This window comes from Podarcis filfolensis (genome assembly GCF_964270895.1).
Source record: "Podarcis filfolensis genome assembly, chromosome: 11".
In the NCBI taxonomy this organism is placed as follows: domain Eukaryota; kingdom Metazoa; phylum Chordata; class Lepidosauria; order Squamata; family Lacertidae; genus Podarcis; species Podarcis filfolensis.
The window spans coordinates 16,989,943-17,003,658 of NC_139613.1; the positions used below are offsets into that span (position 1 = coordinate 16,989,943).

The following is a 13,716-nucleotide window of genomic DNA, read 5'->3' on the forward strand; positions in this document are numbered from 1 at the left end:
GATCCGTTGGCTTAAAACCAAGGGGAGAAGATTACGCAATTAACCTTCATTTTCTGTATCCCTGTGATCATCTATCTTAATGGTTTTTGTTTTTTAAAAAAGGAACACTTTCACATACTATTAAAACTGAAAGAGGAAGGAAATGGGATTACAGCAAGGAGGGAAAGAAAGTTTTAAGCATTGGAATGCATAAGCAATATGTTGCTTTTTTTCAAAATTACCAAGAGCATTCTTTGAGCCAGCTGATGAGCTGGTGGATATGGGACAAGTGCTGCTGAGTAGCAGGGCAGGGGACAGGTTTTATACTACTGGAGGCCTCCAGTACAGCCATACTCTGCCAGAGTTTGGAACCCAAGCAGAAGCATATTAGTGGTGCATCAAAGGAACATAAGAAGCTGTCTTGTACAGTGGTACCTCGGGTTACATACGCTTCAGGTTACATACCAAAATCTGATGGATTTGAATTGCAGTTTACATAGAGGGAGCTTATTGTGTATAGTGTTTACTTAACTGAAGTAAAATTGGTTTTATATGGGTGTTTTAATTTTGGAACTGTTTAAATTGTATTGTTTATGGATAAATTTTGATGTATTGTTTCTGATATGGGCCAATGGCCGCAATCTATCTATCTATCTATCTATCTATCTATCTATCTATCTTCAGGTTACATACGCTTCAGGTTACAGACTCCGGTAACCCAGAAATATTACCTCGGGTTAAGAACTTTGCTTCAGGATGAGAACAGAAATCATGCTCCAGCGGCACGGTGGCAGCAGGAGGCCCCATTAGCTAAAGTGGTGCTTCAGGTTAAGAGCAGTTTCAGGTTAAGAATGGACCTCCAGAACGAATTAAGTACTTAACCAGAGGTACTACTGTATTGTTAGACATTGGGTTTATGTCCCATCTTCTGCAAGGAGCCCAGGGCAGCAAACAGATACACAATTTAAAAACAAAAACATTCTAAAACAGTTAAAGCACTCTTTGAAAAACCAATTACAATTAAAGACATCTAAAAGTAGTTACAGATGAAAACTGTATTCCATCCAATGATCTTGGGGTTGCCAGGAAAAGTATTCTTCAGCCACCAACTGATGGCTGAAAGTTAATACAGCAGTAGAGATAGGTGAACCTCACTAATGAGGGTCTAACGTGCTGGAGGAGACTCTTGAGAGTCCCATGGACTGCAAAAAGATCAAACGTATCCATTCTTAAGGAAATCAGCCCTGAGTGCTCACTGGAAGGACAGATCCTGAAGCTGAGGCTCCAATACTTTGGCCACCTCATGAGAAGAGAAGACTCCCTGGAAAAGACCCTGATGTTGGGAAAGATGGAGGGCACAAGGAGAAGGGGACGACAGAGGATGAGATGGTTGGATGGTGTTCTTGAAGCTACCAGCATGAGTTTGATCAAACTGCGGGAGGCAGTGGAGGACAGAAGTGCCTGCCATGCTCTGGTCCATGGGGTCACGAAGAGTCAGACACGACTAAACGACTAAACAACAACAACATTGGGGAAGGAGGTTTTTTAGGAATAGTGACTAAAATAGTGACTTGGACCTTTGGTCCACCTAGTTCAGTATTATCTACACCAGGGTTGGGGACCTTCTCAGCCTGAGGTGGTGAGAGAATAAGCACCCTCACGGGTCACTTTGACAATTTAGGAAGTTCAGGAGGAACCACATACAATGTTTAAAATGATGTATTGCAGAAGATAGACATGCTATACTTTATTGAAAATAAAAGCCAAGGCTTAATTTTGCCACTGTTATTTTTTATTGTTCTGTTTATTATATAATAATATCCAAAACACAGCATATGGAATACTTTCCTAACTTCTTGTATATGAATAATAGTATGTTACCTTTTTAAAGACCTTCATAACAATGCAATAGTACTAAAGCAGCACTTTTTTAAAAAAAAAGTATAAGATGGTCAAGAATAAAAGCTGATCCCATTCATGTAGGGACCTTTCAGCACAGTATTTTAACTTTTCCCATATAGTTAATGTGTGGGGGCAAGTAGTAAAATACTTGCATTCCTCTGCAACCAGTACAAGTAGATTATTCAGTGTTAACCTACACTGATTTATTAGTAAGCTTCAGTGAGAAAATAACATGTATTTGGAACTAGGGATGCACAGACCCATTAAAGTCCAGTCTATCCCAGTTCTGCATTGGTGCAAGGCCATTTCCATCTTCTCAAACCACCTTGTAAAGAAATCTGCTGAACTGCAGTTTCAGAAGTGCACTCATTCTGATCCAAGTTACAGTCTGCCCAAACTGAATTACATGAGTTCAGCCAATTTCTGGAAGTAAGTGCAATTAAAATCTGTAAGACCAACTTTGTGTTTATTATTTAAATATTTTATTTAGGGGCTAGAAATTTGTTAGAGTCCTATTCCTGGACTCTGATTGGTAGCTTAACAAATCCTGAATTAGGCTGAGAGTGCAGTGGAGACGCAGCTGAGAGACAGATTTGATGGACCATATCCTCAATATGACTGGTTATGAAATAAACAGACCGTTTTGCTTTGCAAACATGGTTTATGGCTTTGCGTTTTGATAGGAACTGTTCAAAAACTGTTCTGGAATTAATCTGCTTGTTATGGGTGGCAACTTCGACAGAAGGGACATATAATAGTATGATCTAGTTGGGCTTTGCTTTTGCTACGTTTGATCATCCATATACACATTCTAAAACTGTGGACCGCCTTTACAATTTGATAGTTGTGCTCTCCTTGTCAGTTTGGGCATGATAAGAATAGACTCCTTGTGGAAACTTAACAGCACTTAAGTCTTGCCAATATTATTTTTGGCCAAATATTTATTAAGCAAATATTTTTTGACTAAGCACAAATAAAAAGTTTGTTTGAAAACACGTGTAACTTGATTGCCATTGGGGTTGCTCGCAGGAGGCTCTTCTCTCAACTATCCTACAGAAAGTGTGATTTGAAAAAGTAATGTTTGATGAAGAAAGTATTGCCCATGGTGTGCAGGACCATCTTTTCTGACACCCCACCCCCCTTTCTAAACCTTTAATTTGTTAGAGGTAGATTACCTATAAGTTATCAAGAGGAGGTCAACAAAATGCAACTGATTGTGTCTATATAATATAATAGAGTGAGCTGATTGTGGCAGAGCTGGGTTATGAATTTGCTAGTTATTCTTGAGCAAATCACTCACTGTTAGATGTAGGGGTTGTGTTAGCACCTGATAAGGCTGTATAGGACTCAAGACCCATAGATGGTTCAAGGGCTTTGCCCCTGTGCACCTAACATCAGGCTCTTCTGATTTTCCCCTAACAGTTGCATGAGCCACTTGTCCTTTTTATACAGGATGCCTAGAGCAAATTATCCAAGACAAGAGGCTAGCAAGGACGATGGATTAAGGATGACTAAAGCGTAAAGCAAACAGTGCATTCTTTCTGAGGTGGACACCCATTGTCTGGACTCAGGCCACTTTCTTATTTGTAATAGGATTGCATATAGTGAACTATGGAACTTACTGCCACAAGATGTGATTTTGCTGGAGAACGCAGGTGGGGACAGTGCTCTTCTGCTCGGGTCCCATTTGTGGGTTTTTCATAGGCATCTGGTTGGCCACTGTGAGAACAGGATGCAGGAGTAGATGGACCACTGCCAAGAGGCTGTTCTATGTTCTTAAGTGATGGTCACCAGCTTGGATGGCTTTAAAAAAGATTTATAAAATTTCATGGAAGATAGGGTTGTTGATGATAACTAGTTGTGAATCATGGCTGTGTACTGCTTCCAGTGCCACTGGCTATTTCTAAGGAGGCTTTCCCTGTTCCTGTTTGGAGAAAGATCTATGTATATCAGTGGGTAGAATCACAGAATCATAGAATTATAGAGTTTGAAGGCAACACATGGGTCTTCTAGTCTAACACCCTGTGATGCAGGAATCTTTTGCCCAATGTGGGGCTCAAACCCACAACCCTGAGATTAAGAGTCTCATGCTCTACCAACTGAGCTATCCCAGTGATTACTAGTGGCTGGGAAGCATGATTGTGGCACCCCATAACCAGCTTGCGCGCATCTTACATTCCTATGAATAGCAGCCTCAATTCCTCATACAGCATGGATGGTATTGGGGTTGCAATCCTGAACACATTTAACGAACACAGTGGGATCTGCTTCCAAGTCAAGAGGAGAAGGGTTGCACTGCATGAAACACTTTATATATGAAAGGTGTCCACAAACAGGAAATGCAATACCCAAGAAAACCATGGCTCATTTAGATACACACAGAGAGCACAGCCCTGAACATATTTCTTCCAAAAACACACAGCAACTTGTGGAATGATGGATACCAATACGAGCTTTGGAAATACTCTTTGGACTGTTGCATGTGCTAGGCTGACAGATAGAGCCTTCGCAAACAAAAACTAGCTTTTAAGTGTTCATGTAGTTAATGATGAAGCTTTTACCTTTGGCAGCAGGATATCCCTCACATCAGGCAAAGTTTTCAGCAGGATTTCAGAAGCATTTTTGATGCGTTCCTTTGCATTGGAAAAATATCTAACTGTCTACATATCTAATGATGGCAAATAGGTGTGTTGGCAAACATTTCTGTCTTGTTTCTTGCTGGTTTTGAAAGCTTGAGGTATGGTTTTCAGAAAATGGTATTTATGCAAAATCTGGCCTCTGCTCTGTGAGAAAAGGTTACAATATCTGGGGCTTTTTGGATGAGAAAAAGGCAAATCCGGGGTGTGGGGCATGAGGTATAAAGTGTGTAAGGTTATGCATGGCATGGAAAAAACCAGACAAAATATTTTCTCCCTCTAATAATATGAAAACTCAGAATCATCCAATGAAGCTGCATGGTGGGAGATTCAGGACATAGGAGAGGAAGTACTTCTTCATACTACTACTAATAATAATTTATTATTTACACCCCACCCATCTGGCTGGGTTTCCCCAGCCACTCTGGGCAGCTTCCAACAGAACACTAAAATACAATAACCTATTAAACATTAAAAGCTTCCCTAAACAGGGCTGCCTTCAGATGTCTTCTAAAAGTCTGGTAGTTGTTTTTCTCTTTGACATCTGGTGGGAGGGCATTCCACAGGGCGGGTGCCACTACCGAGAAGGTCCTCTGCCTGATTCCCTGTAACTTGGCTTCCCACAGCAAGGGAACCGCCAGAAGGCCCTTGGCACTGGACCTCAGTGTCCGGGCAGAACGATGGGGGTGGAGACACTCCTTCAGGTATACTGGACCGAGGCCCATAGTTAAACTATGGAACTGACTACTGCAAGATGTGGTGATGGCAACCAGTTTAAATGGATTTACAAAGAGGATGGATAAGGCTATAAAATGGCCACTAATCGTGATTGCTATATGTTGTCTCTAGGATCGAAGGAAGCAAGTGATTGGCATGGTTGGTATATAATGCTAAGCCATAGTTTGTTTTAAAAAACCACGAGTTTACCATGCGTCAACCACAGATGCTTTTCATTTCCAGCTGCTGTTGTCTCCTATCTTTATAGTTTGGTGAGCACCTGAGACGGTTAAACAAACCACGGTTAAGGAAGGGTGCTGTTCCCATGTAACATAAGCCACTATTAAACCAAGGTTCACAAGCCAACAACAAGCCATAGATTCAGCTGTAAGACATGGTTCGCACATAACACTAAGCCATATCTTAATAAACCATCCGTTTAGCCTTATGATTGAACCAGGGTGAACACCACTTGCCAGAGAATAACAACAGGAGTTTATTGTGCTTATATACTGCTTATGGGCTTTCCATAGGCATCTGATTGGCTGTTGTGGGAAGCAAGATAGATAGGCTGGCTAGAGAGGTCTTTGGCCTGATTCTGTACGGCTCTTCTTCCATTTTTAATCCATGGCATGCAAGATATGTATACAGTGGAACCTCGGGTTACATATGCTTCAGGTTACATATGCTTCAGGTTACAGACTCCGCTAACCCAGAAATATTACCTCAGGTTAAGAACTTTGCTTCAGGATGAAAACAGAAATCGTGCAGCCGGCGTCATGGTGGCAGCAGGAGGCCACATAACTAAAGTGGTGCTTCAGGTTAAGAATAGTTTCAAGTTAAGAATGGACCTCCGGAACGAATTAAGTATTTAACCTTACATATCTAAGGAAACAAAATGGCAATTAAGTGCAATTGTTGCTTAATTGTTGCTGGCTAACTTGCAAGCTTGTAGCTTAATCCAGTGCTCAGATTAGTTACTTTTCATATATACAAAATTATTTTAGAGATTTTTGGCCCATTTCAGAATAGGCTGCTATCCTCCCTAGTTAAAAAAAAAAGTTCCCAGAGCAAAAGTTTTGGTTACATGGGGGATCCCTACGTAATAGGAGGTTTGTTGTTGTGCATACATTACTAGGTTGCTGAATGCACACGCACACACCCCATGCCCCACATACACACAAACATACACCAGATTTGTGCACATAGCACAACCAATTGCAACCAACTATTTCTACATTCATATTCTATTTTTCTGGATCGGGAAAGTTCCCTAAAATAGCTTACCATGCCAAAAACTTCGCAGAAATATCAGCTGCTGAATGCTATGCTGTGACTGCTAAGAAAAATATTTATTATATAGCTGTACTCATAATAGATTTTTGGGGACAGTCATTGTGTAGATAAATCTATGTGGAATTAACACAGTCAGTAATTCATGGATAAATGATGGATTCCATCAATATGATGAAAGAACTTCAATTAGGATTCTCTTTTTCTTTAAAATTGTCCTTAAAGATCATTTGTTCAAAAAACTGAAGTCTTTTTATTTAAAAAATTCCTAAAGAGCTGGGGGCATTCTCTAATTCCTGTATAAGTAAAAGGAAGGACGACTGGAACCCATAAAGTGCTTGTTTCGTGTATCCTCTGTGTGCTAAGTCAACCCTGAAAAGTTTTTGCCCCTTAGTCATACAAAAAGTGTGCAGAATTTCCTCACACGCTGATGTCGTAAGAGCTTCTAGGGTATTTTTTTAAAAAAGAAGTTTCTGAGTGTTTTTTTTACTTTGATTGGAGGTAGCAAGTTGTCATGAACAGACCACAGGCTGTCGGCGAATCCACTGAGAATGATCTGGAGAAGAATGGAAAGCGATTGGTTACTTCCATGGTAAGTGATTGGTACCACGTCATCTATATGTGCTAATATCACTTGGAGACTTCAGGAGCTTGTGCTTACGCAGCCCAAACAGCACCACTGATTCACGAGAGAGGACAAGTACACTGGGGGGTAATTTCAAGATAACCACAAGTACCAAAATAATCTGCAAAGATTGTTTCTTTAAACCAAACCATCCCCACAGTGCTTTGGAATGTGGCTTGGAATGTACACAATCAGCTTTTTCCTATGAGAACAGGTTCTTCCTGACCTCAGCTGTTGAGAGAAAAGAAGAAGAAGAGGAGTTTGGATGTGATATCCCGCTTTATCACTACCCGAAGGAGTCTCAGAACGGTTAACATTCTCCTTTCCCTTCCTCCCTCACAACAAACACTCTGTGAGGTGAGTGAGGCTGAGAGACTTCAGAGAAGTGTGACTAGCCTAAGGCCACCCAGCAGCTGCATGTGGAGAAGCGGAGACGCGAACCCAGTTCCCCAGATTACGAGACTACCGCTCTTAACCACACAGGCTCTTAATTGGTGCAGAACATGGTGATATCTATCTATCTATCATCTATCTATCTATCTATCTATCTATCTATCTATCGAGTCACACTGACTCATGGTCAACTCTTCAGGAGCCACTTGTTAAAGTGGGCATGACTGAAATGTAAAAAAGCAATTGAAGATTGATGGTTTTCTTATTTATATTTTTTAAAAATGGACAAATGGCACCATCCCCAAAACTACAAAGAGAACTTATTCATAACTTGTGACATACATTTCCGACAGTGAAATAAACATGCAAATAAACAGCTACGAGGTTCATTCCTCAAGATGTAGTGATCTTTACAAACTTGGATGGCTTTAAAAATGAGGTTAGATAAATGAATGAAGGATAAGGCTATTTTTGGAGACTAGCCAAAGGTGGATGTGTACCACCTGCAGCGTTGTAAGCAATATACTCCTGAAAAATACCACCTCCTGGGAATCACAAGTGAAAAGAGCGCTATTGCACTCAGGGTTGGCTTGTGGATTTCCCATGGGCCTCTGGTTGGCCACTGTGATAACAGGATGCTTAGCTAGATGGGACTTGTTTTGATTCATCAGGGTTCTTTTTATGTTCAGGTGGAGGAAAGCTATTTTTGAAGGATGAGCTGATTAATCATTTTTAGCACAGCCTAAGGGGTCGATTTATTGAAAGAAAGCAAATAGAATTGCATAGAGTACATCTATATCTAATAAGATGTTTCAACTGATGCCAACGTTTCGTGGAAGGGAAAGTTTCCAGCCACGTCACTGAAATAAAATGCTAACTTGAGTCCACTGCTTTCAGTGGATCTGCTCTGACCATAACTTCACGATATTGGTTGAAATCAGGACATAAAGAAAAATGAAGTGTAAGTAGTCATTTATCTGCAGGGAATTTTCTTTTTCTTTAATGCCATCAGCCTTACATGAAGTATGGGGTTACTGATTATGCTTTTCAGGAAGAGTGTTTCATAAACAAGTGCATTGCTCTGGTTATTTTTTCCTGTGGGAACCTAGCAATGGGGGGGGGGGAATATAGATAAGCTTTTCATTGGTCAGCATACAGAAGCTGTTATACATGACTATTTTCAGATTAATGGAACTTTCCTGCATATCACAGTGTAGCCCAGTTGAAGCTATCTATTTAATAAAGCTATTTATTATTTATCATTTTCTCTATTTTGCAACCTTTGGAGCCATGTCTCCACCAGAAGAAAGAGGAGTTTGGATTTGATATCCCGCTTTATCACTACCCTAAGGAGTCTCAAAGCGGCTAACATTCTCCTTTCCCTTCCTCCCCCACAACAAACACTCTGTGAGGTGAGTGGGGCTGAGAGACTTCAGAGAAGTGTGACTAGCCCAAGGTCACCCAGCAGCTGCATGTGGAGGAGCGGGGAAGTGAACCCGGTTCCCCAGATTAACAACTCACTTCCACCATTAATTTAAAAGTGGCTCAATCCTCAATCCCATACATTTTTACTATGCACTGTGTGCATAGGATTGCAACTTTAGTTTGACTGGCATCAGAAATAAGGCTGCCAACCAATCAGAAGAAAGAGGCCTGGCTGGGATTTTGCTAGTTGCCAGAAAAGAAAGGGGGCGGTGCCAGAAATGGCAGAACTCTGGCACAGTCCTTCCTGAAACGACAGGGTTTAATTCCCTGGCTCCACCATAGACCTGAGTCCCTGGATGTCATCATCAGGGAAGTTTAGGGAAGATTTTAATGTGCGACATTTTAATGTATTTTTAATCTTTCTTGGAAGCCGCCCAGAGTGGCTGGGGAAACCCAGCCGGATGGGCGGGGTACAAATAAATTATTTATTATTATTATTATTATTATTATTATTATTATTATTATTATTAGAGCCGCCCAGGTACCAGAATTTTTTTTAATCTCAAGTTATCAGCTGTAGCCACAGGGTTTCATGCTCACACATCTGCTGCTATGCTCACAGAACAACTTTGTTTTCAATTGTATCAGTGGCCTATTACGATTCATGTTATAGTTGCATTTTTACTTTATTTTTTCTGGTCCTTTATTAAAAATAAGTGTAATACAACAAAACGCACAATTATTATTCACTTTGCATAAAAGATTCCTGCATTGCAGGGGGTTGGTCTAGATGACCCTTGTGGTCCCTTTCAGCACTAAGTAAAGGTAAAGGGACCCCTGACCATTAGGTCCAGTTGTGGCCGACTCTGGGGTTGCGGCGCTCATCTCGCTTTATTGGCCGAGGGAGCCGGCATACAGCTTCCGGGTCATGTGGCCAGCATGACTAAGCCACTTCTGGTGAACCAGAGCAGCGCACGGAAACGCCGTTTACCTTCCCGCCGGAGCGGTACCTGTTTATCTACTTGCACTTTGACATGCTTTCGAACTGCTAGGTTGGCAGGAGCAGAGACCGAGCAATGGGAGCTCACCCCGTCATGGGGATTCGAACCGCCACGTTCTGATTGGCAAGTCCTAGGCTCTGTGGTTTAACCCACAGCGCCACCCGTGTTAGCACTACAGCTCTATAATTCTATTATTGTAATAACAGTTCTCTGTATGCTGGCCCTTAAGTAGCCAAAACAGGACCATCCATACACAAGAGGGATATTTCAGCAAGCTCAAGGGAAACCAAAATTATAAATGGTACAAAATGTTTAGGAAAAACCCTAGGGTATAAGAGCCAAACAACCCAATAATGGTTGAGCATGCTGAATGGATATGGAATGCAGACTGGCCAGGAGGAGGGGGCGAAAAATGGAAAACCAGGAGTATCCTGAACAGGAGGATTTCACACTGCCACATTTTGTTGCAGATCTCCCTTGTGTATAACCTACAGATATATAACATAAAACAAGATCCGAATATAATCAAGGACAATAATATTGTATCTTTGCGAATGGAGCAATGAGCAGGAGTGTAGACTGTTGGGGCTTGTAACCAGGCAAATTTTCCAGACTGGAACAAAGGAACTCTTGAGAACAAAGCGAAGAGGAATTCTGAGCGCTCAAAGCATGTTGAACATTCTCGCCTGCCAGTTTTTCAAAGACTTCATTCATCTCTTACCCCTCCCTCTCTCTCTTTGTGTGTGTAACTTTAAGATCAGTAGTGGTTGTTTGTGCACTTTCAGGTGGTGCCCAAAGCACTTTAATAAAGAAAAAAAAGAGTAAGAGCTTTCTTTGAAGTTTCCTGCCACATGCTGAAGAGGAAGGGGCTTTTTCTGTTTAATTTTAAAATGAAACAGCTTGCCTTGACAGCAGCACAAGGGGCTGCTGTGGAAACCTTAGAGAAAACCCTGACTCTTTTTGTTCACAAACAAAAACAATCCCAAATATACACACAGATAGCTTCGGCAGATCGTAACCAAGGAGCTGAGTTTTAATTTGGAAGGATTTCAATTGTCATCTCATGTGGTGCTTCTTTTAGCTATAAACCAAAAGAAAATGTGGTGGTCCACAAACTTAGAAAATAGCCCTTATTGCACTAATGTTTCCACTCAGATGTACAATTATGAGACATCAATATGAGAGGCATCCTCAGAACTCATTCACTGGCTTACTCCTCAATGTGATATATGCTTTCACTTGCAAACAATGCCATTCTTCCGTCTACAAGTCATTCTCAACAATAAAAATGACTTCTATCAGAAGTAAGGGTGTGAATATTTAGTCTCCCAGGATATTCTGCTGCTAGCCAGCAGGTCACATTATCTAGCAAAGGAACTTCAAAGGGTTCCTGCATGAAATTGCTAAACTAGAATTTATGGATACATTTGATTCTATTTGTTCAGGACCCAAGCCAGACAATGGTTGGCTTTCCCACTACAGCTGTTAAGAAAGAATAGCAAAGGTAGGGTGATTACTGTTGTGTACGCTCACTGTGCTTATCGTGTACATATTCATTTTGTTTCTTACATGCTCATTTCCCCATACTCATGTATGGGTTTCTCTGCCCCCAGCTACCCACCCCAATTTTATCATCAAATTAATTTTAGGTTGTTGGTTAGTCTGAGAAACATTGACTAGCCCAACACCACACAATAAATTTCATGGCTGTGTGGGGATTTGTATCTGGGTCACCCCAATCCTAGTACAATATTGTATCCACTGTTGCACACTTGCTTTCTATTTAGCATTTTGGCTTCATTCTACAAAAGCTTATTTCCCAAGATATGTGGATAGCTTTTCAGGTGTCTCAGCACTCTTGCCATTTTTGAGGCAACAGCCTAACACACCTGCCCCTCTGGAAGTTGGACAAAAATTCCCAAACAACTAATCAATTTTGGCTACCCTAGCATGTGCCTGAATAAAGTCTGGGAAAATACAGAGCTGTCTTCCAAAGGCATTACAGGCATGTAAAACTGGGTAAACAGCCTGGAAGAGTAAAAATGAAGAGAAGCTCAAGCAGTACCCACCCATTTCTTCCAGTATACCTGAAGGAGCATCTCCACCCCTATTGTTCAGCCCGGACACTGAGGTCCAGCGCCAAGGGCCTTCTGGTGGTTCCTTTACTGTGAGAAGTGAGGTTACAGGGAACCAGGCAGAGGGCCTTCTCAGTAGTGGTGCCCGCCCTGTGGAATGCCCTCCCATCAAATGTCAAGGAAATAAAAAACTATCTGACTTTTAGAAGAAATATGATGGCAGCCCTGTTTAGGGCAGTTTTTAATGTTTGAAGTTTTATTCTGTTTTTAGTGTTCTGTTGGAGGCTGCCCAGAGTGGCTGGAGAAACCCAGCCAGATAGACGGGGTATAAATATTATTATTATTATTATTATTATTATTATTAGCCCCTTTTCAAACTGCAAAAAGAACATCATACATTAAATCAGAGCCATGTAAACTTGCCCTGATACAGTATGTGTGGAGTTGCAAGAGTGACACTCAATGACTCCACTGCCCCAGTTTTTATCTACAGAGGGTTTTTTTAAAAAAATCTCTAATGAATAGAGTCAGAATCACCAAGTGAGCCTTTTTTTTCTGGCATTGAGATGCATTAATGGGAAAAACTGCACCCACTGATGTCTACCCGCCATGCATCTACTGAAAACACAGAACGTAACAAAAGCTGGCAACTTTAGAGCAGCAGGAAACATTTTGCAAATGGTGTTTGGAGTGAAATCTCAGCAAAGGTTGGGCTGCGTACCTTGATAGTATTACAACAGGATCAGCTGGCATGAAAGATAAGCAGACTGAGGTGGACATAGTCAGGGTAAATAAAATAAAGCAGGGGCCGTCAGAGGACCTGCCAAGGTTGCTTGATAACAGATGGGGCCTGGGTTGTCAGCAATCTCTGGGACCTGGATGGAAGAGGAATTTGGACTCACTGGCTGCAGGGAATTGTAAGGGTTTATATAAATTCACTCATTTTTTCTCATGCACCACACACACACACACACACACACACACACACACACACCCTCACTGCGAAGTCCATCATAGTGAAAAGAACACTGTATGTACCACAGTTTGGATGTCCCTCAAGGACTGTGGCCTCAGTTATCATCACTGGCCACTGACCCTTAGCTGTTTTCCCCAAATCTGTGTCAGAGGCCTTTGCTTGTCAACATGATTGTTTAACTTGCAAGTCGGCACATAGATTGGAGAGTACCTTCAACTCGCAAACAAATTCCAGCCTTTTATTATCTCCTTCTCGGAAGTCACACAGACAAGTTGAAGGGGAGAGGTTCCGCATGAATGCTGACTGAAGCGGCTGCTGTTTGGTGGGCAGAGTGAGCTGTATATAGTATACCATAGTCACAGTTTAAAAATAAAAACGTTTGGTTCTTCAGGTTTATCGCAGGTCTTTTTGTGCCCTCCTTACACAAGCAATGGTTCAGCACACTCCTATGCATGTTTACTTGGAAGTAAGTCCCACTGTAATCAATAGGGCTTACTTCAAAGAGAGGGTCCATAAGACATGCATTTTTCCTTCAGAAAATAGCATAAAATCAGTATGCAGTAGACAGGAACTTTGGATATAGTCAGTTCCTCTTCCATTCTTTTCACCTACTCAGTTCTCTGCTCTAGCACACATTTTTATATTGTCTCCTGTTGTAGCATGAGAACCACCATGTTGTGGTTGCATGAAATGG

The 13,716-nt window shown here is 41.4% G+C and overlaps 1 protein-coding gene across 11 annotated transcripts in view; it reads right to left on the minus strand.

The window, feature by feature from the left end:
* Nucleotides 1-1,753: 1,753 nt before the first annotated feature.
* Nucleotides 1,754-13,716, minus strand: part of RANBP3L (RAN binding protein 3 like) — a 48,754-nt gene continuing 36,791 nt past the window's right edge. For 5 of the 11 annotated variants that reach the window (XM_083575722.1, XM_083575719.1, XM_083575723.1 and 2 more), the window contains one exon: nt 1,754-7,083. In XM_083575722.1, coding sequence (XP_083431848.1) covers nt 7,040-7,083 — 44 coding nt within the window. In that variant the 3' untranslated portion in view covers nt 1,754-7,039. Of the gene's footprint in view, nt 7,084-10,128; nt 10,772-12,767; nt 12,922-13,716 lie in introns of those variants that run through there. The other 6 variants (XR_014539550.1, XR_014539551.1, XR_014539552.1 and 3 more) reach the window with 4 other exon arrangements.